Consider the following 25000-nt stretch of genomic DNA (forward strand, 5'->3'; position numbering starts at 1 on the left):
TACACACACACACATACACACACACACATTATCAGCACAACCTGTATACATAAAGACCTGTGGACAAAGGCATTCACATTAGCACTTCTATTATACAAGTACATGGATGGCTGCGTGCACACACACACACACACACACACACACACACACTCACTCACACACTCACACACACAATCAAACCCACCAACACACTTGCACTGGCAGCATACTCTCCCCCAACATATACATGGTTATTCACTTTAATCAGCAGAGCCTAACACACAGAGGGCCGAACACATGGATGCACACACAGCAGAACTGCTGACATACAGGTACGCAAAACACACACACACACACACACACACACATACTGGTACGCAAAACACGCAGACACGCACAGCAGCGCTGCTGACAATCTTAGAAAAAAGAATCCTCCAGTCCAGATAATAATGAATGTAGGTAAATCACCAAAGTCACGGAAGCATGCAGCTGTCTCTAGCAATCCACACACCAGTGCATGAATCAGTCCAGCAAGTCCAGCAATAACTAACAGTTAAAGGCAATTATCAGCAGGTCAGAATTTAATGATGACATTCAGGCGCAATACTGCAGTGGATATAAAGTAGCACCCATCCAGTTACAGAGAAACGCAGATGGCCTCCATAATGCCCTCAGAAGGGGTCTCGCATTCTCACCATGCTTTTTGTTTGTGCTTTGCATTTACTATTGTATCCCCTATTTTTGTTTTATTGAAATAAAGCCCTATTTTTGTATACTCTGTGGTCTGTCTCCAATTTCTGTTGTGGCTCACGAGCCGGGTCGTAACAGCCTCCATAATGCAAACACACAGCATGGGGCCCTTTGACTGAGGGGCCCCCGAGTGGCGTCTGGCTATGTTAGGCACGCAGACGCCACGCCTCGCCTCACCTCGCCTGGGTGGGCAGCAGCGGTGAGGGGGGAGTCGGGGTGGATGGTGTTGGAGGACACAACAAGCACGACCAGCTGTCTGGCAGATCTGACAGGAGGTGTCAGCCAGCCGAGCTCTTGTCCACAGACAGAGACAAACCTTGGGAAAGAACCCTTGCCTGTGCCTACACCCTTTAAATGCACTCAACACGTCAGAGGCTACTACCCTGAGAAGAAAACAGGTTCCTGAGGGTAGTCCCACTGGAGACTGTGTGGGTGAAGACTGGGTGATAAGAGAGAGTAGATTACCACAAAAGGCCAAATGTGAAGGTTCCACACCTCAGATGATGTAATCCTCTCTTTGCTGAAACAAGAACCCATCAGAGTAGCACTATGTAGTAGCTTCATGTACTAAAGTAATAACAGCTCTATGTAGTAGCTTCATGTACTATAGTACTAACAGCTCTATGTAGTAGCTTTATGTACTATAGTACTAACAGCTCTATGTAGTAGCTTTATGTACTATACTAATAACAGCTCTATGTAGTAGCTTTATGTAGTATAGTATTAACAGCTCTGTGTACTATAGTACTAACAGCTCTATGTAGTAAACACTAACAGTTATATGTAGTATAGTACTAACAGCACTATGTACTATAGTACTAACAGCTCTATGTAGAAGCTCTACACAGGCTCGTATGCAATTCAGTGAGGAGAAACTAAGGTGTTCTTGCGACCAGAAAAGTTCTGCTGATAAAAAGTCTGGATTCCTAGATGTTATTTGTCCTGTAAAGGAATGCAGTTGCTCTGGCCCTCGAGGACGTTCCGCTGGGAGACCTGGTGATTATCCCTCTTCAGAGAACAAAGACCCGCTGCGTGTCTTCCTCACAAGAACAACATCATTAAGATGGCAGCAGGGACTGACCGTTAACCCCCTCTCTCTCCCCTCTCCCGTCTTCCCTCCGAGCCAAAGCGTCCAAAGAATGTTGGGATAAACAATGATAAAACAAGTCCTCTACTCTCATAAACACGCACACACACACACACACACACACACACACACACACATAAACACACACACACTGGTGGAGGTGGGATATAGCTCTGTGTGTGATAGTCATGACCAAGTGGAGGCACGTGACAGCTAAGTGTCGCTAAGCTACACGCCTCTGCTGTTTCCACCAAAAACACCAACCTCACACACACGCACACACACACAAACACAATCCAACACACACACACACACACACACACACACACACACACACACACACACACACACACACACACACACACACACACACACACACACACACACACACACACACACACACATGCACTTAAGTCAGGAGCCTCCAGAAGGACTATGAGTAATGCGAGTCATTTATTAAATGGAAATCCAATAACAAGAAGAAACTGCTTCTTTGGGGGGGCCGTGGCAGGAATTAATTGCCTGCTGGAGACGCATCCCTCTGCCATGTGCCCCCGTTGCCCCCCGGCAGAGGGGGCATTTAATTGTGATTCTGCTCAAGTGAATACGAGCAGGGGAGCGAGGGAGAGAGAGAGAGAGAGAGAGAGAGAGAGAGAGAGAGGGAGAAAGAGAAGAGAGAGAAAGATAGGGAGGGAGAGGGAGATAGAGAGAGAGAAGAGAAGAGAGAGAGAGCGAAACAGAGGAAAATGGAAAGTGTGCTGCTGCCAGTCATATGCTGACCCAGGGTGAGGGGAGACTGTACGGACTGGCTTAGAGGGGGGGGGGTGAGGGCTGTTAGATAGAGGCCATGGGGTCTGAGGCAGAGGGATGTGAGGGCTGTAAGATAGAGGCTGTGGGGTCTGAGGCAGAGGGATGTGAGGGCTGTAAGATAGAGGCTGTGGGGTCTGAGGCAGAGGGATGTGAGGGCTGTAAGATAGAGGCCATGGGGTCTGAGGCAGAGGGATGTGAGGGCTGTTAGATAGTCTGTGGCAGAGGGACACATATCTAGACCACAGCAGAGGGTGTGAATAATGCAACACAAGCAAAGGGAAAGGCTGGTGTTGGAGAAACTTTCAGAAACGCTCCTATTTCAAGTGTTCACCCCAGAAGAAGATGGAGGGAGAAGAGAGGATAGAGGAAGATGGAAGGACAAGAATGGGAGTGGGAGAGAGAGAGAGAGAAGACTGAGAAAAGGAGACAGAACAAAGAGAAAATGAAGGGGGGAGAAAGGAGAGGAGAGAGGTGGAAAAGGAGGAGAGGAGAGGAGAGGAGAGGAGAGAGGTGGAAAAGGAGGAGAGAAGAGGAGAGAGGTGATTGAAAGGAAGCAGTGTAGAGGCCAGGTATGGTTGCAAATGAATCGACTCTCCGAGAGAGAGAGGCAATTAGTGATCCCAATCAGAGCGCACGCTCTGTGACCTCATTAAAGACCGTCTGGAAGGTTGATGGAGATGGAGGGCGGGCCTTGGGTCGTTTGTTGTAACCTATGGCAATCGTCGATAGCCACCGACCTGGGAAACAAACTAGGTAATGATGACCGCGTGGCGGGTCAGGCGTGTCTGGATGCTGTACTGAGTAACACTGTCGACCGTTAGGCCCAGCTGACGAAGGCGAATCAATGCTGAGAACTTCAGCCAGCAGACATCCCGACGGAGACGTCCTACATCAACAAACTCTCATCTTTAACTTTAGCGAAACATACGCAGGGGTCCGGGCTGCCTCCTGTTCTGTTCTGTTCCGTTCAGATTCACCGGTTTGTCTCTGCAGAAAACAGATGCTTTGCAGCACGGAGCGTACATGAGGATCAATGACGAATCGGGTTCATTAGAGGCACAAGCAATTAGCTGATTTGTTTCCTCGTTGGAGAAAGCACTCTGATTGACTGCCGTGATCAGGTACCACCCAAATGTGTGTGTGTGTGTGTGTGTGTATACGTGTGTTTTTCGCTATGAGAGCTATTTACTCTGATCCCAAGAATCCTACCCCCCTCCCCCTGCCTCCCTCTCCCCCCACCCCCCCACCCCCAACTCTGCCTCGCTCAGCAAGGAGCAAATAAGCTGTGTGAGCACCGCCGTGTCTCCCAGGACTAACAGGTCACTTATCTGGCAAGAGAAATGATATTACCCTCCCATAATGCACTTCTATTACCTATTCTGGGGGACCGAATGGGGGGGGTAACAGAAGCAGAGGCGGGGGGGTGTATGTTTACAGATGCTCAGACACTCCGGGGGGGGGATCCAAGGGGTTTTCAGTCAAGGGGGCAATTTCCCAGCCCTTCCATCACTGTCTCCCGTTGTCTCCCCGTGCGCAAGCGTGGCTAGGCATTACGGCTGAAATACATCTCCCATCCCGCACGCGCCCCCCCCCCCCCACTCCCAATCGGACAGCACTTACCGATGTGGCAGACAGATTGCCGTCATTATTGAGGCCAAAATGAGTCATCGGTAAACAAGCTGGGGGGATTGTGTCTTGCACCCCCCCGGTCTCACAATTTAATGTCGATGGCCGACACCTTGACAGTGATAAGCCAAAACAGCCACCGGTATCTGATGATCTAGAGGGGTGTGTCTCTGTCAGGGCACAGACAGATGCTTCATGACCGATCGCCGGTTCAGGAGGACGAGGAGGAGGATGCCAAATTCTGGAGCAGAGCCAAGGTGCCTTGTATCATTAAACAACAGTCAGGTTTGTCACAGGGACATAATGGGATATTACTGTGAGTTTCTGGAGCCTGAGGAAGCCTCCCAGCATTCTTGGAGGTGAGAGGAAGGATGATCCCCTGTTGATGAACGGCTCCTTTCAAGGTGTCTTTCCACTCCCGTTCAGTCTTTGTTTTGTCACATATACACACAGAAACATGCACGTGCACACACACACACACACACACGCACGCACGCACGCACGCACGCACGCACGCACGCACGGACGCACGCACACACGCACGCACGCACACACGCACACACACACACACGTACACACGCACGCACGCACACACACACACACGCACACCCACATATACATATACACACACACACACATATATACATACACACACATATATATACACACACACACATCCTCTATACTCTCTTAGTAGGAGGAGGGGGGATTCCTTGTCATCATTCACTGCCGGCTTTTACAAGGACTGGCACCAAGCGCTCTTGGACGACGGCCAATCTGGTTGTGATTCTCTCTCTCTCTCTCTCTCTCTCTCTCCCTCCCACTCTCTCTCTCCCCCTCTCTCTCTCTCTCTCTCTCCCTCCTTCAGTCCCCTCCTCTCTATAAATACATTTGAATTGATCTCAGCAAGAGACTGCTCTTTTTAGAGGCTCCTTTTAGTTCCCACTCCCTTGCTGAAAAAGCCTGTGGGTATATAGCAGAGATGAGAGGAAGAGGGACACGCACGCACGCACACACACACACACACACACACACACACACACACACACACACACACACACACACAAACACACACACACACACGCACGCACACACGCACGCACGCACACACACAGACACAGACACACACACACACACACACACACACTCACACACACAGACACACACACACACACATTATATCACACCATGAGTAGTCACTGAGGACATATGCACACATACACACACAAACTGCCACATATTTGTTGACATTTACATTTTACATCAAGGACACTCATGGTTTAAGTATAACTAGCTAGGTTGTTCTGAAGTAGCTTCTTGCATAACTTGCCTTATTTTTGAAGTAACAGACTACAATCAAAAAAGCGTATTATCAAAGCAATGAAATTACATAAGTTAAATCCTTTAAATCGCTTATTGATCAACAGCAGCCAAACGTGTTTTTTTGTCAACGAAGTGAATAATGACCCTACTCATCGCAGGAACAGGAAGGTCACTAGCATTACGTCACATTAGATCAACAAACTCAGAGTGTGGTTCTGTAGGCCTGCAGTACAAACCGAGAAGGCTTTGGTCAGTGATGTCTTCGATAGATTACACCTGCGAGTCCTGAGTGATTTATGTTTGGAATAAATTGGTCTCTCTTAAAGTATAAATACTTGACCTAACCAGGATATTTATTATTAACAGTATTATATTATTATATGTTTCTATTTATCTTGATAGCATTCACCCCCCCCCCCCGCCCCGATATCACCTAAGGCCCCCGAAAGGCGAAGGCCAGCCCTGGGTGAGACCAGGCACGACACATCACAAGGGCGTACCTCCACGCAGATCTGTCCATCCACACAAGCAGCCCATTGACTCAAACAGCCCCCCTTTCAAACCTCGGCCTTACTTCAGAACCAAACTAAATAAATCACACAATTACAGCAATGGCCCTCTCAGGAGCCCCAAAACACAGAGTCGGCTGCAGAGTCCGCTGCAGAGTCATTTTCCTCACCTTCAACGATGCTAAGAGAGAAAGTTTTCATTCCCTTCACTGACTAATGGGACACATCCAGCTGTGTGTTAGGGCCATGACGGGGGTGACTTTGTTCAGTATTAATGCCATTCAACTACCCCGTGGGCAGCTGTCTGTCTGTCTGTGGTAGAGTGTCGCTGGTGGTTTTTATGAAAGCCGCTACATTCCTCACCCTTCTCTCCGACTCCCCCCCCCCCCCCCGCACTCCTTCTCCACTGGCAAGCAGGCAGCCGTTTAATGGGAAAAATCTGTTTAGTTTTGTGACTGCACCGCGTCGAAAAAGAACACACAAAAAAAAAATCTGTTTTATATAAAAACACTGAACACTCTGGTAGGTCGTTCATTTTCGGTTTTTTTTTCCCCCCAGGCCTAAAGGAGTCGAGTACACAAGGGCCAGCCTCTCACGGAGATTACAGCTCCAGCATGTCAGGTTTGGAGCTGCAGCCGTTTGCTTCGGGTCGTGTGTGCAGATAAAAGGTTGTAAAAGAAATAAATAAATAATAAAAAAAAGCAACTCATCTGCATTATGGAGCGCTATGGAACACGCATGATATGCTGATGGAGGAGTCGCTTCTGTGATGAAATGCTGAGCGGCAAAAGGGCCGACCCCTATCTGCCCGGATGCAGGTAGTAAGTCACTGTCACGCTTCCGCGGGATTATAATTATGTTAAAAGCCTTTCCGAGGAGGGCCCCTGCCTACCTACCTAACTATAGCCGTCCAGTCACCAGCATTCCTTCAGGAGCTCCCCTATGCCCCCTACTCTGCACCACAACCCCATCCTACTCCACTCTGCCTGATCAATGACTACCAAGCCCCCGACCTTCAAGCAGTCCCTACTGGAGTGCAGTGGATCTAAGTGCAGAAAAATCATCTCCCCCAGCCCTTCCTTCCTTCCTGACCGGCTGGGTTGTGTTTGTCCAGAGGCAGGGGGCGGCTCTCCAGTGAAGAGTGGTGCAAAAGGCTGGAAAATGAATCAATAAAAGGGTACACAACCTTGAGAAATTCTCAAGTGAGATCAATTGTGGCTTTTCTGTCCCCTGTGACACTGTTCCTTTGGAATGATCAACACGGATCAAAATATGTGAAAGAGGATGACGATGATGAGGAAGATGGAAATAATAACATCTGTGTGTTTGCTTGTGTAGGCTGGATATACCCCCCCCCCCGACCTGCCACAATCCGACCGCCTCGCTCGGTTTCACTTCATTAACTCAGCACGATGGCATTAACACCAGGGAGAGCCGGCTCTGCCCGCCCGACAGATGCACTGGCCCTTAGCAAATGCTAATGGCAGTCGCAGCCAACTGAATAGCTTTCGGGTGACACTGGACCAGAATGGCAACCATGAGCCATGTGTTTACTGCCAGACTGTGGGAAAATGGAATTGGCAACACTGCCAGCGAAAGAAAAAGCAACAGACTGCAATAGCACCACTGCACTGAAATGTAGTCATTCAAGTCCTACTTTTAAAAAAAATACAGTTGTTAAATGCAAGCCAAGCCAACTACAAATGACACCATGACAGTGTGGGAACTGATTATTCACTGAGAAAACATGAACAATTCACTGCTTCTGGGTCGACAGGATTGTCTAAAACCCTCACTTAGCTTAATTTTGGCGATAAAACCAGTTATTAAACAAAAGCCAGACAAATGCTCATACTGAATAAACAGAGGAAGGGGAAAAAAAAGAAAAAAGTGGTGGTGAAAAAAAAACACAGGCGGCATATGGTTCCCTCTTTTCCCTAGCGCTGTGGCGCTGTGGCGCTAGTCTCTCCTGGCACGGAGTGACGTGCTCGCAGCTTCTGCCATATCGCTCGGAATGTGGAGGGGAGGGGGAAAAAAACTTGTTCCTACCAGCCCACAGTCCCTTAACACACACAAACACACAGACATGTATACACCCTCCTCTGCCCTGCCTGCCGCATACCTCTCACCTCCCCTCGTAACACACACACACACACACACACACACACACACACACACACACACACACACACACACACACACAGATAAATAGCAATAACAGACTCACCTTTCATAAGCGCATACTGAGGTAACTCCAGCCCTCTCTACTGATGCAGTTCTTCTCTCTTCCTCTATCTATCTATCCGTCTCTCTCTCTCTCTCTCTCTCTCTCTCAACCCTCAGGCTAAAGCGAGGCCTCCTAATCTCCGCTCTCAAACACTTGGCCCATTTTGCCTCGGTGGGATAATTCACTGTGGACACACAAAAAAATCCCCCCCCAGCAGTAGGTGCCTGGTCTGCTCTCAGCTCGGTCCTGAAGCGAAGGGTTTGCTGCGCTCAAATGGTGTCTGTGTGCAGGGGAGAGAGAGAGGGGTCTGGGGCTTTTCTGTCCCTTTTGTTGTTTGCGTCGCCCTTCCTTCCTCTCCGGATAAGGCGGGCGGTGAGGGTGTGTGTGTGTGTGTGTGTGTGTGTGTGTGTGTGTGTGTGTGTGTTTGTGTGCCTGAGCGCCGTGTGTGTGTTTTTGCTCGATTAAGCCTTCCCTGAATTAGACTGCTGCTGGCTGTCGAGGGGGTGGGGGGGTGGTATCCTTCTAGAATGCCAACATGTTTCTCACAAAAAAAAAGGGCTACTGAGACCCCCTGCTATCCTGAAGGAAACACTGCACACACACACACACACACACACACACACACACACACAGAAACCTGACCCCCTGCATTGGAGGAGGAATGCCGGGTGAGAACAGCCAGCGATGGGCTGGAGGCGGGTGCGGTTGCTTTCCTGACTACAAAAGTCTGTCTGTCGGGCCCTCAGGGGCCCAGAGGTCATGCCCTCTGACCTGGGCACCACGGTGGCAGCATGACACACCATCTCCATGCCGGGATCCCCACCCCCCACCCCCCTACCCACTTTAACTCCCCTCGCTGAAATCTCCCCATCCACGCACTCCTGGTGGATTCACTTGGAGAGCTTCTAGCGGAGACCTGATGGGACTTATCTTGGTGCTGTGCGTTAGCATGCGGGGTGGCTGGAGGCTAACTACCCTCCATTAAAACGCTGCTTCTATGCTACGCTTCTACGGCGCGCGGCTAAATGGAGCACTTAGCGCATTAGGAGCGCGGTCCCCAGAGGAGCACACACACACACACACACACACACACACACACAGGCTTAAAATAGAGAGGCTGCACTGTGTGCCGGGACGTGGCACAGCTTTTCACCTCCTAGACCTCTCACACACACACACACACACACACACACAAACACACACACTCACACTGCTACTGCAGTTGGCAAACACACACAAAGACATACACGCAAACACACACATACATGCAAACACTGAAACACACTAAGGCACGTGCGGGCCAACAAACACACAGACACACACTTACTCTCGCAGTATCCCTATATCCTTTCATACTGCCATCGAAAAAAGCACTTACTCACACACTGTGACATACACACCGCAACTCACACAAGCACACACACACATACTTCAGCTGCCTACGGTTCATAAACTGCACTCAACCACAGTTGATGTTAATCACTGACGCGAGCTCCCTCTGCCTGTACATCTCTGTGAGAAATCTGACACTGCCCTGCTAAGTTTCCTCAAGACCCTCACAGCCGGCCTGGTGTTGACATCCCACAGCGGGCATTTCTGCCGGAAGTCCACACTTGGAATGACAAGGTCACACACACACACACACACACACACACACACACACACACACACACACACACACACACACACCCTTCCCTTTTTCCTGAAGATTTCCATCAGGAAGCAGGCCACATCCCCACCCACTGTGCACACATCTTCCTTAAGGGGGTCAAAGTTCTTCCCAGCACATAGGTTTTCACACGCAACAGGAGGAGAGCAAAGGCCAGCGCTGACGACAGCCACAAAAACACATGCACGACCTCAATCACACACACACACACACACACACACATAGATAGATAGACAGACAGACAAACAGACAAACATGCACAATGCACACACACACAAACATCTCCTGGAAAAGCAAACAGCCCTGCACATAAGTCCACAGCTGAGGTGAACCATTGGCGTCCTCTGCGATTGCTTTGACAAACACTTCCACCAGAGCCACACCACAGGCAGCGGGACAGCCCTGACTGTGTGAACAGCTTCCAAGACATTTGTTTTTTGTTGACATTTGCATAAACACAGGATTGCAAAAGCGGATTTCCTCACATGAATCTACTCCTTGGTATTTCCAGTGAAAGCCACTGCTCCCTGGCAGACTGCCTTCCGTCGTTCCCTCCCTCTCTCTCTCTCTTCCCCTCTCTCTTCCCCTCTTTCTCTCTCTCTCTCTCCACGGTCCCTTCACGTGTGACAGACATCAATCTGACGTTTCTAAATAAAGGTCCTTCTTGAGAAACCTCTCGTTAGGAAAAGCACCGCTGCTTTTAACTGCCCCGCCGCTCTGTAAGGGCAACCCCCTTAAAGAGCGCTGAGTTAAATTGGTTGCAGCCGTAACTGTGTGAGTCCCCCCCCTAACCCCCGCCCCCCCGCAGGTGAGATGCCTATTTGAGTTGACCTAAAGGCATGTACGCGTCTCTTTGAACTGTTAAGCCCCTGTGATTTTTTCTTTCTCACACTGAAAGAGAGAGACAGCTGGGACGTGCTCAAAGACGTTTGTGTGTGTGTGTGTGTGGTGTGTGTGTGTGTGTGTGTGTGGACGTGCTCGAAGACGTCTGCTTAGAGAGGCCGCTTGGCTGGTCGGGCTGGCTTTTTATGGCGGCGCGTCATAAATACCCCCTCATTTCACATCGCTGTGTTTGCTTAAGCAAAATGCAACTTCCAATCAATCAATTCCAAACCATTTGATTTTCCAGGCAGGCTAGTAAAAGTTCTCAAGTTTAAACACATAAAAAGGCAAACACAGACATGTTTTTGTTGGCCTTAACTGATAAGGACTGCTGCGGAGGCTTGAGTCCCTGTGCACTGCTGGCTGAACTCCTAAGCAACGGCTCTCAGCCTGAAGAGCACTCAGGGCCATGAGGCTACGCCAGGGGACCACTGCTAAAGACACACGTAGCGGGGAGGGGAGCGCTCAGGCACTCCTGACTAATCGGGTTTCATGATATATTGGGTTCTATATGCACCAGAGCAAAAGGGGAAGAACGAGTGTTATGAAAACGGAGCTTGACTAAAACTGAAAATGCATGAGAAATCACGTTGGGGTTAAAAATTTGGTCTGTGCAAGATTCTCAATTCCTTTACTTCACTTTCAGTCTCTGGAGGTGTGGGGCGAGAGATTCTTGCAGTCCGAGCAACCGTATAGAAATAGTTTTCTGCGTGCCTGATTCCCTCCCTCCCCAGACTTGATCTAGCAGCATTCCTGAGTTTAGAGTGAGGCTGAGCAACGATGTTGATGATGATGATGATGATCTTGAGAAAAGCCTGTGGCCCCAGCGGCCCTGGAGCTAATCACCTGCTGCCTCTGTTTCATAACTGATGAGAAACATCACAGAATAACTCACAAGAAAAACTTGCCGTGCCCCACACACACACACACACACACACACACACACACACACACGGGCCACAGGACGGTGTGTGTTCCAGAGTGTGTTGCGACTCCGAGGGAGAGGAGAGGGAGAGGAGAGGGGCGGCTGAGTTTTTGAGGTGACTGAGGGCCCTCGCGTTTTCCGGCCTAATGGAGTGTGAAAGCTGAATTATCTCCCATGCGCTCTTTTCTGGGGACTCATTTCCAAGCGCTAAACACTCTGGGTGCAGTCATACGCCGCCATTTCTCATCTCAGTCGAGAGACAGAGGGAGAGGGAGGGAGGGAGGGAAAGAGACCGGTAAGCAGTGGAGGTAGAGAGAGACAGGGAATTACTTTGAGAGAGGGAGAGGAGAGAAAATGAAAGGGACAGGAGGGAAAGGAGATGGAGATAGATATAAGGCACGAGAGCCGGCGCCCGCAATAGACACCCGGTGCATTGCTCCTAATTGCATGCCACTGAATCCTCAGCCCTGGCCTCAATGAAAGCTGCTTGACAATATCAATGAGGCTGCCTTGAGCTGAGGTAAAGCCTGTGTGCTCGGAGGTTCATTAACGAAAGAGTTCTCACTCCACGTCCTACTTTTATCCCCCCAGAAAGTAATTTTGACTAATTCACCTATTTTGACTCCCTTCCACCTTTGAAGAGGTCTCTGGAGTGGTAATGAGCCTGAGACACACAGGCTGTGTTCTGGGCTCTGCTCCTGCTAGCTGCCCGTTACTTCTGCCCTTGATCCCACACATGCTAACGGATAACGGCTGATGGCTAACGGAAAAGACTGCGGAAGTGGGCCTCCTTCATGTTTAATGAAGCTGATTAGATGTTGAAACAGCAGTGTGGTTAAAATCAACTGTGAATAATCAAATACACCCAAGTGTTGATGGGATTAATTAGGCTACTTCAAACACTGGCAAAATTTGTATCTATTTTGCGGTTGTGCTGCATTTGCTGAAAGGGCTCATAAACGATCAAATTCGTTTGGGGTAAACGCAGTAAAAACCAGTGATGTCACTGATGTGTGAGAAGTTAACGTGACCTAGAAACTGACTTCTGCCTAGAACCGCTAGAATACTATTTATCCGTCGCATGACTAGAACTGCTAGAATACTATTTATCAGTCGCATCAGGACACAGCCTCAACCTGATCTTCACTGGGTCTTCCACTCTCTTTCAGTCAGTCTATGGCTCAACCCAAACCAACCCCAATGGCCACACTTAGTGAGCTTAGGCCTGTCCCACTGTCAAATCGTCAAGTGCACGAGGGGCTCTCTTCCAAACATTTTATGCACACTTTCCGTGAGTCCACATGCCTGAGGGAATTACCAACAGTTCAATGCGTTGTGATGTGAAACGCAGAGTTACCAGGGGAAGCCACAGCCATAAGTGTGACATGTCGCTACGCACTGTTCCATTCCTACTGGAACCATCTCCAGTACTTGCAGCCTCTCGCACTCAATCACTTACCGGGTGACGTCAATTAAGTCTGTGAGGGTTCAGGGCATAGAGTGGACAATGGCATTGGGACTGTCTGTCTGTCTGTCTGTCTGTCTGTCTGTCTGTCTATCTACATTTCGGTCTGTCTGTCTGTCTGCCTGTCTATCTACATTTCAGTCTGTCTGTCTGTCTGTCTGTATGTCTATCTACGTTTTGTTCTGTCTGTCTGTCTGTCTGTCTGTCTGTCTGTCTGTCTGTCTACATTTTGGTCTGTCTGTCTGTCTACTCCTTTGTCCATCTTCCTCTCCAAACCCAGGTATGCCAGCTCTCAGACAGCAGAGATTTCTAGAATATTCTGCTCCTACCTCTCTACATCTCTTCTCCATACCTTTTTCCATTTCTATCTAATTGTCCCTCTTTCCCTCCACCCCTCCCCGCCCCCTCTCACTCTGCCCCTCTCTATTTTCAGCTGGGGGAGAACATGGTGAGAACATCAGCTGAGGAGTGTGAGGAAACCACTTAGGCGGGTAATTGCAAACAAACGTTGGGTGTATCTGACTGAGTTATAGAGAAGGCACAGCACGTACACACACACACACACACACACACGTGTGCAATGCACACAAGCGCCCAGAGAATCTGACGGCGAAACAGAGGAGACACATCACCGCACAGGCAGCCTGAGCAGCTGCGACAGCAAACAAACACACACAGAAAACACACACAAACACACACACACATGCACACACGCACACACCCACACACCCACACACACACTCGCCTCCCCTCCACTGGGCCCCTAATGGAACACATAGATAAGCTGACGGATTCTATTTGGAGGAAACAACGATCATTTGGTGTGCAATTTCCATTCTCTGTGTACGTGTGTGTGTGTGTGTGTGTGTGTGTGTTTGTGAGTGTGTGTGTATGTGTGTGTGTGTGTGTGTGTGTGTCTGTGTGTGTGTGTGTGTGTGTGTGTCTGTGTGTGTGTGTGTGTGTGTGTGTGTGTGTGTGTGTGTGTGAGTGTGAGTGTGTGTGTGTGTGTGTGTGTAGCCTATGCACTGTCATGACTCTCTGACTGTGACAACAATAAGCTGAAGCCTCACTAATGCTTCTCTCCCTACTGAGTGGACAGCAGGAGTTTCTCTGGGCACAAAAACACCAACGACCACCCCAAACAAACATCTTTGATTCTCTATTCTCTCTCAACCCCTCAACTACAACTCCCAGAAAGCCTCAGAAATATTTCTCTGTGATGTGTACACAGTTTCACTCACACCACAACACACTTTGATGTCGCCCCACAAAGCACCTAAAGAAAATAAATATTACCATGAAATAATCTTTCTGGAAAGCGGTGGAATGGAACTGACAGCAATGCACCATGGGATTGGGCTTGTCCGTATAGGAGGACTTTCCCTCACATTTAATAATATATTTAGTAACCCAGCATGACTGGCCAGAACTGGTCTGAACTGACTAAACACATGTCCCTCACATGGTTTCCACAAGGATGTTTTCTCCGGAAAGAATTCATCTGACCGGACAAATTTTAAACTTAACGGTCACGTTTCAATAACAGTCTATGTTTCCAAACGCAAATGTAATATACACCTAGATTGACAGAAGAATGACCACGACCTCAGAACAGCTTGACTATTTACTGAACAGTAACAATTAAGCGAAACAAAAGGTAACAATTGAGCAAAACCCTAATCAATAGCCTCTAAAATGTAGGCTATTATGAAACATCTGTAACCTGTAACATCTTTTAAAAAAAAAGGCTGGGCCTACACGGCATCCGATGCAGCATTTTATTTTCTCTGTTTTTGTCAATGGTGCGGTGAAGTCCTCAGCGGCCAACTTGAAATCAAACGTGTCCAATGTGTCTTTGCAGCTTGCAATGCACATAAGCCCCGACTCTCTCCTCCTCCAGACGACTTCACAGCACCATTTTAATGCGATTCTGCAGAGAGAAGTCTTCTCTGCTGGCACACTTGACATGGGCAGAACACAGGCGGTGTTAGCCAGTGTAGCCCAGTCAGGGGTACAGCTCCCTGAACTCATAGATAAGCACATCGCAAGCTGTTGCAAAAGTTAAACCCCCATAACCGCGGAGTGTGATCATCACGGCCACTACATCTGAGTGTGCGCTCTTGGCATCGGTGAGAGGTGCGGCTGCTGTTTCAGTCGTGCCCTTTTGAGGAAAAAAGTACTGTAGGCACAAATGTCCTGTTTAGTCATTGTCTATATTATAGCTTTGTTTTGTATGAGCGCTATTAGAGGTCATTTCGACCGTCCAGTTTTAAATGTATCAAATTTACCAGGCAAAAAAACTGTTATTACCGGCTAACAGAAACCATTGTCTCTCTATGACTCAATGTGGGTATTTTCAGCCTTTGATTAAGTCGTTAACATCACTGAATGAAATGTGCTCGTTCACTTGGGCAACAATTGGAAAGCACACAACGGCCCCAAATGACATACAATAACATTCTTTCACAGTTAGATTTCAGGTAAAGTCCCAGAGAATAACATGAAATATTTGTAAAAGACACATTGTTGCCAGAGCTCAATGTTTCAAATCCACAGTAACCGGATGATGACAATGTTTCAGCTTGCCTTCGCTGGGCAACCTAAGACAACACTCTGGCAACATTCTGCCCTTTATAGCAAGAGATAAAAGAAAGAATCCATTTTTACGGCCGCCACAGCCAACCCATATGAGCAGGGAATTTAAAGGACTCATGGGCATGTTTAAAGGGCAGTAAATACATCCACACATACAGCACTCTCTCTCTCTATTTCTCTTTGTCCCTCTCTTTCTCTTTCTCTTCCTCACTCTCTCTCTCTTTCTCTTCCTCGCTTTCTCTCTCTCTTCCTCGCTTTCTCTCTCTTTCTCTTCCTTGCTCTCTTTCTCTCTCTCTCTGTCTGTTGAGTTGTCTTTAGACCGCAGATGGTAAATCCTCCAGACCCAGCTCTGCTCTGCTCCTCTCTGCGTTTCCACTCGAGTGGTTTGTCTTTCCCTTCAGGAGAGCAGTAAATCACTGCTGCCAACCTGCAGCGCGCACAGAACGGACAACCGGTCATACTACAGGCCTGACACCACCTCCTACAGATCACACACACACACACAAAAGTGTGTACACTTACACATCTCCCACACTCGTGAAGCAACACACACACACACACACACACACACACACACATAAACACACACACACACACACACACACACACAAAGTGTGTACACTTACACATCTCCCACACTCAGGAACACACACACACACACACACACACACACACAGACACGCACACACACAAAGTGTGTACACTTGCACATCTCCCACACTGCTGAACATACAAATACAAAAAGAGAAAACTGTGGGGAGGTTGTGTGATCAACCTCTGCAAGTCTGATTCATTCCTACCCTGCTAATGAAGTTCCGTTTGTTATTGTGTGTTTCTACTGTTATTGCACTCACCCCTGAACACACTGAACATATCTATGGGCACACACACACACACACACACACACACACACACACACACACACACACACACACACACACACAAACACACACACACACACACACACACACACACACACACACACACACAGACAAAGGACACTCACTCAGACACTAGTTTCGGAGAGGAATCTTTATGGCACGAGCCGTTCCCCAGCAGTACATCAACGACATGCGGTGACTGAACATAACAGTCATGCCTCGGGACCGTCCCACTCAATCTGATGCGCTTCACCCCTGCCTGCGCTCGCCACCAATAAATCTCGGCGGCAGGACTTTAAAGCATCCCTCAGGGCCAATTAATCTGCTTCTCCAGCGGGAGCGAGTGCTACTCGGGACCAGACAATATAGGAGAGACAAAAGACACTTTGATGTCTTGATGTTTAATTTTTCTATTTTTTTTTCTTTTTCTAGCAGGACAATTCCTGAATGATTCCCCTTTTGACATCATTGTCTCCTCCAGGCGGTGGAGAAAATAAACTGCTCCGGAGAGCTGTGGGTGTTTTGGGGAGCAAGGGAGGAGAGGAGGGAGGGAGAGAGGGATGGAGGGAGAGAGGAGGATGAGGGATGGATGGAGGGATGGAGGGGGGGGGGTGTGGTGGATTTCCCAGTACATTGGTTTAAACAAAGCTCTGGGCTCAAGCGATGAGAGCATGTCAGCAGATTTTTCTCTCTTTCTCTCTCGCACACGCTCGTGGTCTCTCCGTCTCTCTCTCTCTCTCTCTCTCTCTCTCCCTTGCCTATTGTTGCCTCTCTAATAACACGTTTCTATCTCAATTTGGAGTTTGACTCCCCCTCCCACAAGCTTAACACTCTTTCTCTCACACACACACACACACACACACACACACACACACACACACACACACACACACACACACACACACACACACACACACACACACACACACACCCCTGCAGGGTCCGTCAGTCTCTTGCACTGTATGAAAACCAGATGGAGCGCTCTCTGTGTTGAGGGTAGTGGAAGAGACGGGGGCGGGGTGGTGAGGGGTCATGCCCCAGAGGAGTGGGGGCTCACGTTCGTTAGCCTGGCACTGCAGGGCACACACACACACACTCCCTCAGTCTGCAGTCTGTGCTGGGCAGCACCTGTGGGGCAGTGTGGGATAGCGGAGGACCTTGCAGAGAGCAGTGAGCAGACCTTGAAGAAGCCTCGAGGTGAAAAACTTGAATTGAGGTAACTGGATTCAGGCGGTGGTCCGAGCAAGTTTGACAAAGCGTCCAGTGGATGTATGTATGTAGTAACTTTCTGAAAGGGTTTTCACAAGCTGAACACGTTAACGATGAGGGAAGTTTTTTTTTTTTTTTTTTAAAAACCTTGTGTCTTGGGGTAGCTGGAGTATATTGCAAAGAGATCGCATTTCTTCTCTACCACGCCCAGAGCTGATTACAACGATACACTCCAGAATACACCCTAAATCTCCACGCCTCAAGAACAGTCTACATCTAAGTTGGCTGAGTGTTTCTACAATAACATTTGATTACACCCAGGTTTATGTGTTTCTACAATAACACTTGATTACACCCAGGTTTATGTGTTTCTACAATAACACTTGATTACACCCAGGGTCCTGTTACCATTGATGGGCAACACGCAGAGTCCACTGCGCATGACCTAAAGCTAATAAGCTTGCTAATAAAATGAGCAAGATTCTAAGCGCAAACATGAGTGATGATTTCATGTCGGGCAGACCTCCCGCACAAGAACCTCCGTCCCCTCTGGTGTAAACCGCTCCGTTCGCCACTGGAAATGTGTTCTATTGTACAGCTCCGTGTGAACATTAACATTAAGGTATGGTCCAATCAGTGCGATCGGCTGTGAAATAATTATGTCATTGCCACATACACTAATTACTCAACCCATTTATGCTCGATAGTGCTTTGCATCAATGAAATGACCAAATATAGATATCCCCGCGTATTCTCACTGCACGGTTGCTAATGCGCGTAGCCCGTTCGTGGTGCTCGTTGCCCTACGACATTAGGGTCCCTTGAGTGTAAAGTACGACACGAGACGCTCAATGAATCGGACCCACGTGGCACGAGTGGTGGCCGAGATGACAGTGAATGAAACAGCGTCTCTGTCGTGCGCGTAAGTCGTGGCTCCGCCTTCTCACGCTGGTAAGGTCCGGTAACGGAGGCATCCCTCACCAGAGCGGAGCCAGACTCCCTGACTTCCTGCCCCCCCCCCCCCCCCCCACACACACACACACACTCCACGACTCCCCCCGGGGCCGCCGGTGTGACCCCCACGCTAAATGGTTTCACGTGTAAGGGGGTAACATGAGAGGGTGTGTTTGGAGGGCGTTTATGACACTCTTTAAAAAACACAAACGGGGCTGTGTGTGTGTGTGTCGCTCACACTAGAAACCAAGTGCCACCATCCACCAGACCCGTACCCCCACCGCACACACACACACACACACACACACACACACACAACCCCTTTCTACAAAATGTATCAGCCACTAACTGAGACGGAACACTTAGCACTTTGGTGCAGTCAAAAAAGAAACACAGAGAGCGAGTGAACGAGAGAGAGAGAGAGAGAGAGAGAGAGAGAGAGAGAGAGAGAGAGAGAGAGCGAGTGAACGAGAGAGCGAGTGAACGAGAGAGAGAGAGAGAGGGGAAGGTGGGAGAGGGGGAGAGAAAGAGACTTATATTCTCTACAGCCTGAGGCTCCTTAGCCAAACAACTTCCCCCACCTTGTTTTAATGGGACACAGCCGGGTGCAGAGTATGAGGAGAGCGGGGGGTGACTGGTGTGTGTGTGTGTGTGTGTGTGTGTGTGTGTGTGTGTGTGTGTGTGTGTGTGTGTGTGTGTTTGTGTGTTTGTGTGTGTGTGTAGCTGTGCGAGCTCCGATGACTCAGATATTCTGAGGGACTGAGCTGCCAGGGAATTCAGTGAGCCGTAAGCTTGCTCTTTCTGTCTTTCTTTCTCCTTCATCCCTCGCTCTCTCTCACTTTAACATCGCCCTCACACACACACACACACACACACACACACACTCCCTTGCAATCACTCTTTCTGACTTTAACATCGCCCTCACACACTCCCTTGCAATCACTCGCCCTGACTTTTCTTTCCTCTCCTGCCTCTCTCTCTCTCTTTCTCTCAAAGGGGATAGATAAAACCCACCAGCGAGCTGTGTGTGTGTGTGTGTGTCGGACCCTCTTTAACCCCCCCCTCCATCTTACCTCGCTCACCTCCGCGGAGGGCTCGCTGCCCGACTTCACGGTCGCGCTGGAGTTCATGCTGCTCCGGAAAAAAGACGCAAACTCTCCCAAAAGCACCCAAATAAATCCACACTCCACGGACACAGTCCTCTCCACGGACCCAAGAGGGGAGAGCCGTGGGAAAGAACAAGAAGAACAAGAAGAAGAAGAAGAAGAAGAAACAGAACAAGAGGAATGTCTTGGCTTGACGTCTCCTCGTAAAATAAATTAGGCAAATTAATGTCCTCCTTTTTTCAGCCCTCTGGCCTCAGCTGCCTTCAGCCTCTGGCATCCAGACGTCCGGCCGGAGCCTGGTCATACTCGCTCTCCACTCCAACACCCCTTCAGTTCCAGGACAGTGACTGTGTATACGTGTGTGTGTGTGTGTGTGTGTGTGTGCGTGCGCTCCAGACAGCTTCAGAGGTGTGTGTGTGTGTGTGTGTGCAATCTCAAGTGTAAGTATGACTGTGTGAGCTCTGAGGCAGTCTAGCTGTCAATAGTGTGTGAGCATGTGTGTGTGTCTTTGTGTGCTGCTCCCGATTGGCCGATCTTCAGACGGTGCGCGTGTGTGTAATCCAGAGAGAGCCGGTCCTTATAGAGGCACGGGGGCTGACGCTGCTGCTGCTAGCCCAGAAAGAGTGCTGCCAGTCGGGTGAGTCTCTCCCCACGCCTCCCCCTGCTGCTCCTGCTGCTGGTGCTGGTAGTGTCAGACCTCCGGACTCTGGCTCCAGACTCTCAGCGTAAGCTGCCGCTCTCATCACTGTCCACGTCCACACACACACACACGCACGCACACGCTCACGCACACACAGCCGGTTAAAGTGTGTGTGTGTGTGTTAGTGTGTGCGCAGGGACCTCCCTCGTCCTTCTCCTTCTGCTGCTGCAGGAAGGCTAGAGCCGTGGCATGCACACAGATGTGTGTGTGTGTGTGTGTTTGTGAGAGTGAGAGTGAGTGAGAGAGAGAGCCAGAGACCCAGAGAGAGAGAGAGAGAGAGAGAGAGAGAGAGAGAGAGAGAGAGGAGGGGGAGCCAACGTGAGCGTGTGTGTGAGCATGAGCGAAGACAGTGAGCAAGAGGAGGGGAATTCATTCACTGGCTCCTCTGCCGCCTGACTGCCAGTCAGATTCCTGCCTGCCGGAGAGGAGAGGGGCTATCTCTGCCCCCTCCTCCTCTTCCTCCTCCTCCTCCTCCTCCTCCTCCTCCTCCCCTACTAACAACACCAACTCCCCAGCTGTACACTGGCCCTTAACATCTACTCTACTTTAGCCTCTACTCCGGCTACTTGAGGCTCTTTAGCCTCAGAGTCCGTCCATCTCTCTCTCTCTTTCACTCTCTCTCTCTCTTTCTCTCTCTATTTTCTTTACTCTTGAAGTGTGGCTCTCTTCCCAGCTCTCTGCCGCCTACAAACTCCTTCACTTCAAATCACTTTTTCAAATCTCTCCGTTTCATTGTCTGGCTCTGGCTCAGTCTCTTCCCCCTTTTCCTTCATACTCTCTTGGATTGGCCCCCTTCAGCGGGAGCGATTAATCTGACTCTCTCTCTCTCTCTCTCTCTCTTTATCTTTCTCTCTCTCTCCCTCTCCCTCCTTTTGTCCTGAGTATTGTGTGTCTGTCACATGTTCATAATGCAGCTCTTTCCCGTGTCTTTTATCCTCTTTTCCCTTCCTAAAGGGAACAACACAACTTACGAAGAAGCTACAGCTGTCATCCACATATTGTTGAACAAAATACTTCCTGTCTTTTTGTCTCCCCCCCCCCCCCCCTTGCCCCCCTCCTTCATGTCTTTTAAAAAAAAACAAAAGAGGAAAAAAATGGCACAGTTCCAAAAACTTCCCAGTTTTAGGCTGACGGAGGCTGCTAAGGCGATTACGCCCCCCCCCCCCCCGGCACGGTGCGTCTTTAAACAGACTTAATTAGAGGTGTAGGTGATGTTGTCATAGAGCTGTTCATTAAGCGCTGTTACAGAACACTGTTTAATATGTGTGTGTGTGTGTGTGTGTGTGTCACTCGTCGCTTGCTGATCAAAATTGTTGTTGCCATGAATATTTCAGCGTGGCCGTCAATGGCTCAGCCCATTAATGCGTTCCTGCTGAATTCACGCGTAACCTCCGAGCACGAGCACTAAGACAAAACGCTTCCGACAAAGAGCCGAGGATTAAGGATTTGGACGGGGGTGAAAAAGCACTGGGATAAGTATTTTGCCTCACACTCAGACTGTGTGCATTTCAGAACGCCACCCAAAAGCACACAGCTCCCTCTGTTGACGCTTCCAGAAACTTCATTGTCCAGGGGTTACTGCAGGGGGTTACTCTCACTTACATGCTTCTCAGTTGGGATTTATTTAGTGACTATTTATTTCCTGAGACCCAAACAACTACGAGCAATGTTGAACGGTCTCTATGTTAAATATTCAGTATTAAAAGACGTGGTGTCTTCAAAACGGCATTCAATGAGCCTCACCATTACTTTCATTTCAAAGCAAGCCCCGATTAGCAGTAGTAGATAGCCAGGGTGCCTTTAGCTTGTTTTCACACTCCTCGCGCAGCAGTAAAAAAATCTGTGTGCGTGGCTCTTTTGGCGATGCGGCGCTAATGAAGCCTTCCCTTTTGATAGCACCGGGGGGAGTTGTGTGTGTGTGTGTGTGTGTGTGTGTGTGTGTGTGTGTGTGTGTGTGTGTGTGTGTGTGTGTGTGTGGCCAAGCCGAGTCCGACGCCAAAGCGCGCAGCCTTGTGCCACTCCACTCCCCTCCCACCAGGCCCCAGCAAACCTCCCGGCAGCACGCCGCATCAGGGGCCACCGCGTCTAAATGGCCTTGAGGTGCCCCCCCCCCCCCCCCCCCCCCCCCACACACACACACACACACACACACATACTCTCTCGCTTCATACCCCTCCCCTCATTCATGATTCATGAGCTCTACTTTGGTTGGTTTTGCAGTTTGCTTCAGTGACACTGTTATGGTATTGCATGTAGGACTCCTTTTTAGTCTCTTTCTCTTTCACACTGTTATCATGCCCTGAGTGAACACACACACACACACACAACACACACACGCATGCACGCACGCGTGTGCACACACACAGCACACACACACACACACACACACACACACACACACACGCACAGCACACACACACACACACACACACACACGCACACAGCACAGCTCCTTATGGCTGCTGCCCCTGTAGCCTGGCTGTGAGAGTGAAATAATGACATGAAGCCTCCTCCACGCAGCGCCAGCAGCCCATATAAGCTCAACCAAGCGTTGGCTGAGAACAGCCAGTGGCTCTATAACCAGGACAAATGAGCAGTCCAGCAACCCCCACACCTCTGGACGTGCCAACGGTGTAACACAGAGCAACGCCCCACCGCTGACCAGCCCCGAGTGGGAAACAACACAGTGAGGACCGGGAGAGAATCTCAATGCTCGTAACATAACGTAATCCCAAGAGATTTTACATTCTCTAATCTCACATTATTTAAATATGTGTGCAGAGTCTCGCAAATATTTGACATTGCACAAACAGCAAACAGTATCCTGTTCTTGTTACGTAAACAACTCTTCTGGCCTGGATGCTCGGATGAATTGGTGCCGACAGAGAGACAGCGGAGCCCCCGTGCAGTAAACCACTGGAGCAGCTGTCCCTTGGCAGGATAATAATGTTGTTCGGCGTTACGCAGTAGCGCTGGTGACCGACACGCGGCCATAAAAATCCCCATCCTTTTTACGATCGCCCCTCAGCGCGCCTCGCTTTGCTTACCTCATCAACAGCTCTCCACCGGGCTGCGAGCTCAGCGGACTCCCGCGGGCCCAGTCGACTGGAACTCCCCCAGCCCCACAGCTCCTCCAGCCCCACAGCTCCTCCATCCTCTCCCTCCAGCCCCACAGCTCCTCCATCCTCTCCCCCAGCCCCACAGCTCCTCCAGCCCCACAGCTCCTCCATCCTCTCCCTCCAGCCCCACAGCTCCTCCATCCTCTCCCTCCAGCCCCACAGCTCCTCCATCCTCTCCCCCAGCCCCACAGCTCCTCCAGCCCCACAGCTCCTCCATCCTCTCCCCCAGCCCCACAGCTCCTCCAGGCCAGACGAGCCCCCCCTCTACTCTCAGTCCGGATGGAGGCCAGGATTTATTCTTCTTCCTTCCTTTCCTTTTATTTGATTGTATTTTATTATGTATTCTATAAGACACAGAGAATGCCCTACCGCAAACACACAGCTTGTGGTATTACAGTATTCTCATCCACAGCATTGTTAGTGGATTTATTCTTATACTCATATACAGTCCTATGCAGTCCATTGTAAGTGGACTTTAAACTTGACACCTCTGCTCCCCGGTGAACCCCCTATACCCCCTCATCCTCTTCCTCCCAGTCCCAGGGGGAGGCTCTAATGGTTGGGGTGGGAGAGGGGTTGGGGTGTCGGAGGGTGGTGGATGTTGGGTGGTGCCCGGCGTCTCTCTCCAGGGTAAGCTGCTGGGAGTCAGCAGGAGCCCCTGCTCAAAGCAGCGGGAGAGAAACCCGATCCGCCTCCGCGGGGAGACGGCTGCCACTCCCCCCCTCACCTCCCCATCCCACCCCCAAACGCCCTGGTTCACCAGGAGACACTGCGGCAACGACGAGCGCATATTATTAGAACTTTTCGCACAGAGCACGAGGGGCCGCCTCGTTCAAGCTCCCACTGAGATCTGAGAGAAGTCGCATCTGTGAGGGAACACACACACACACACACACACGCAGACTCACATCCCCTCAAAACTTGCCTAGGCTTAACTGCATTAGCACTATATAATGAATATAAAATGATTTTGCAGCAACAAAAAAAAGCACAGAGTTATTATTTAATACTTTGGTGATTCAATTCCAAGCAATGGAACCAATTTGCCGAATATCACGAGGGGAATGAACAATAACGTGCCTCTGCTCCAGCGCGCGGTACTTTCCCTGCGAGGTGAGGACGTGATGTTCACTCTGCCTGCAAACCCAATCTAAACTCTGGAAAAAGTTTGTAGTCTACCCCAC

General features: G+C 49.6%; 1 protein-coding gene across 3 annotated transcripts in view; it reads right to left on the minus strand.

Moving 5' to 3' along the window:
- mcc (MCC regulator of WNT signaling pathway) overlaps positions 1-25000 on the minus strand; it is a 97329-nt gene that overhangs the window by 63026 nt on the left and 9303 nt on the right. The window contains exon 1 of one of the 3 annotated variants that reach the window (XM_031577903.2): positions 19965-20830. The exons of the other annotated variants lie outside the window; for them this stretch is intronic. Coding sequence (XP_031433763.1) covers positions 19965-20021 — 57 coding nt within the window. The 5' untranslated portion in view covers positions 20022-20830. Of the gene's footprint in view, positions 1-19964; positions 20831-25000 lie in introns of those variants that run through there. 3 annotated transcript variants of the gene reach the window in all.

Source organism: Clupea harengus, chromosome 12 (assembly GCF_900700415.2).
Source record: "Clupea harengus chromosome 12, Ch_v2.0.2, whole genome shotgun sequence".
Lineage (NCBI taxonomy): Eukaryota > Metazoa > Chordata > Actinopteri > Clupeiformes > Clupeidae > Clupea > Clupea harengus.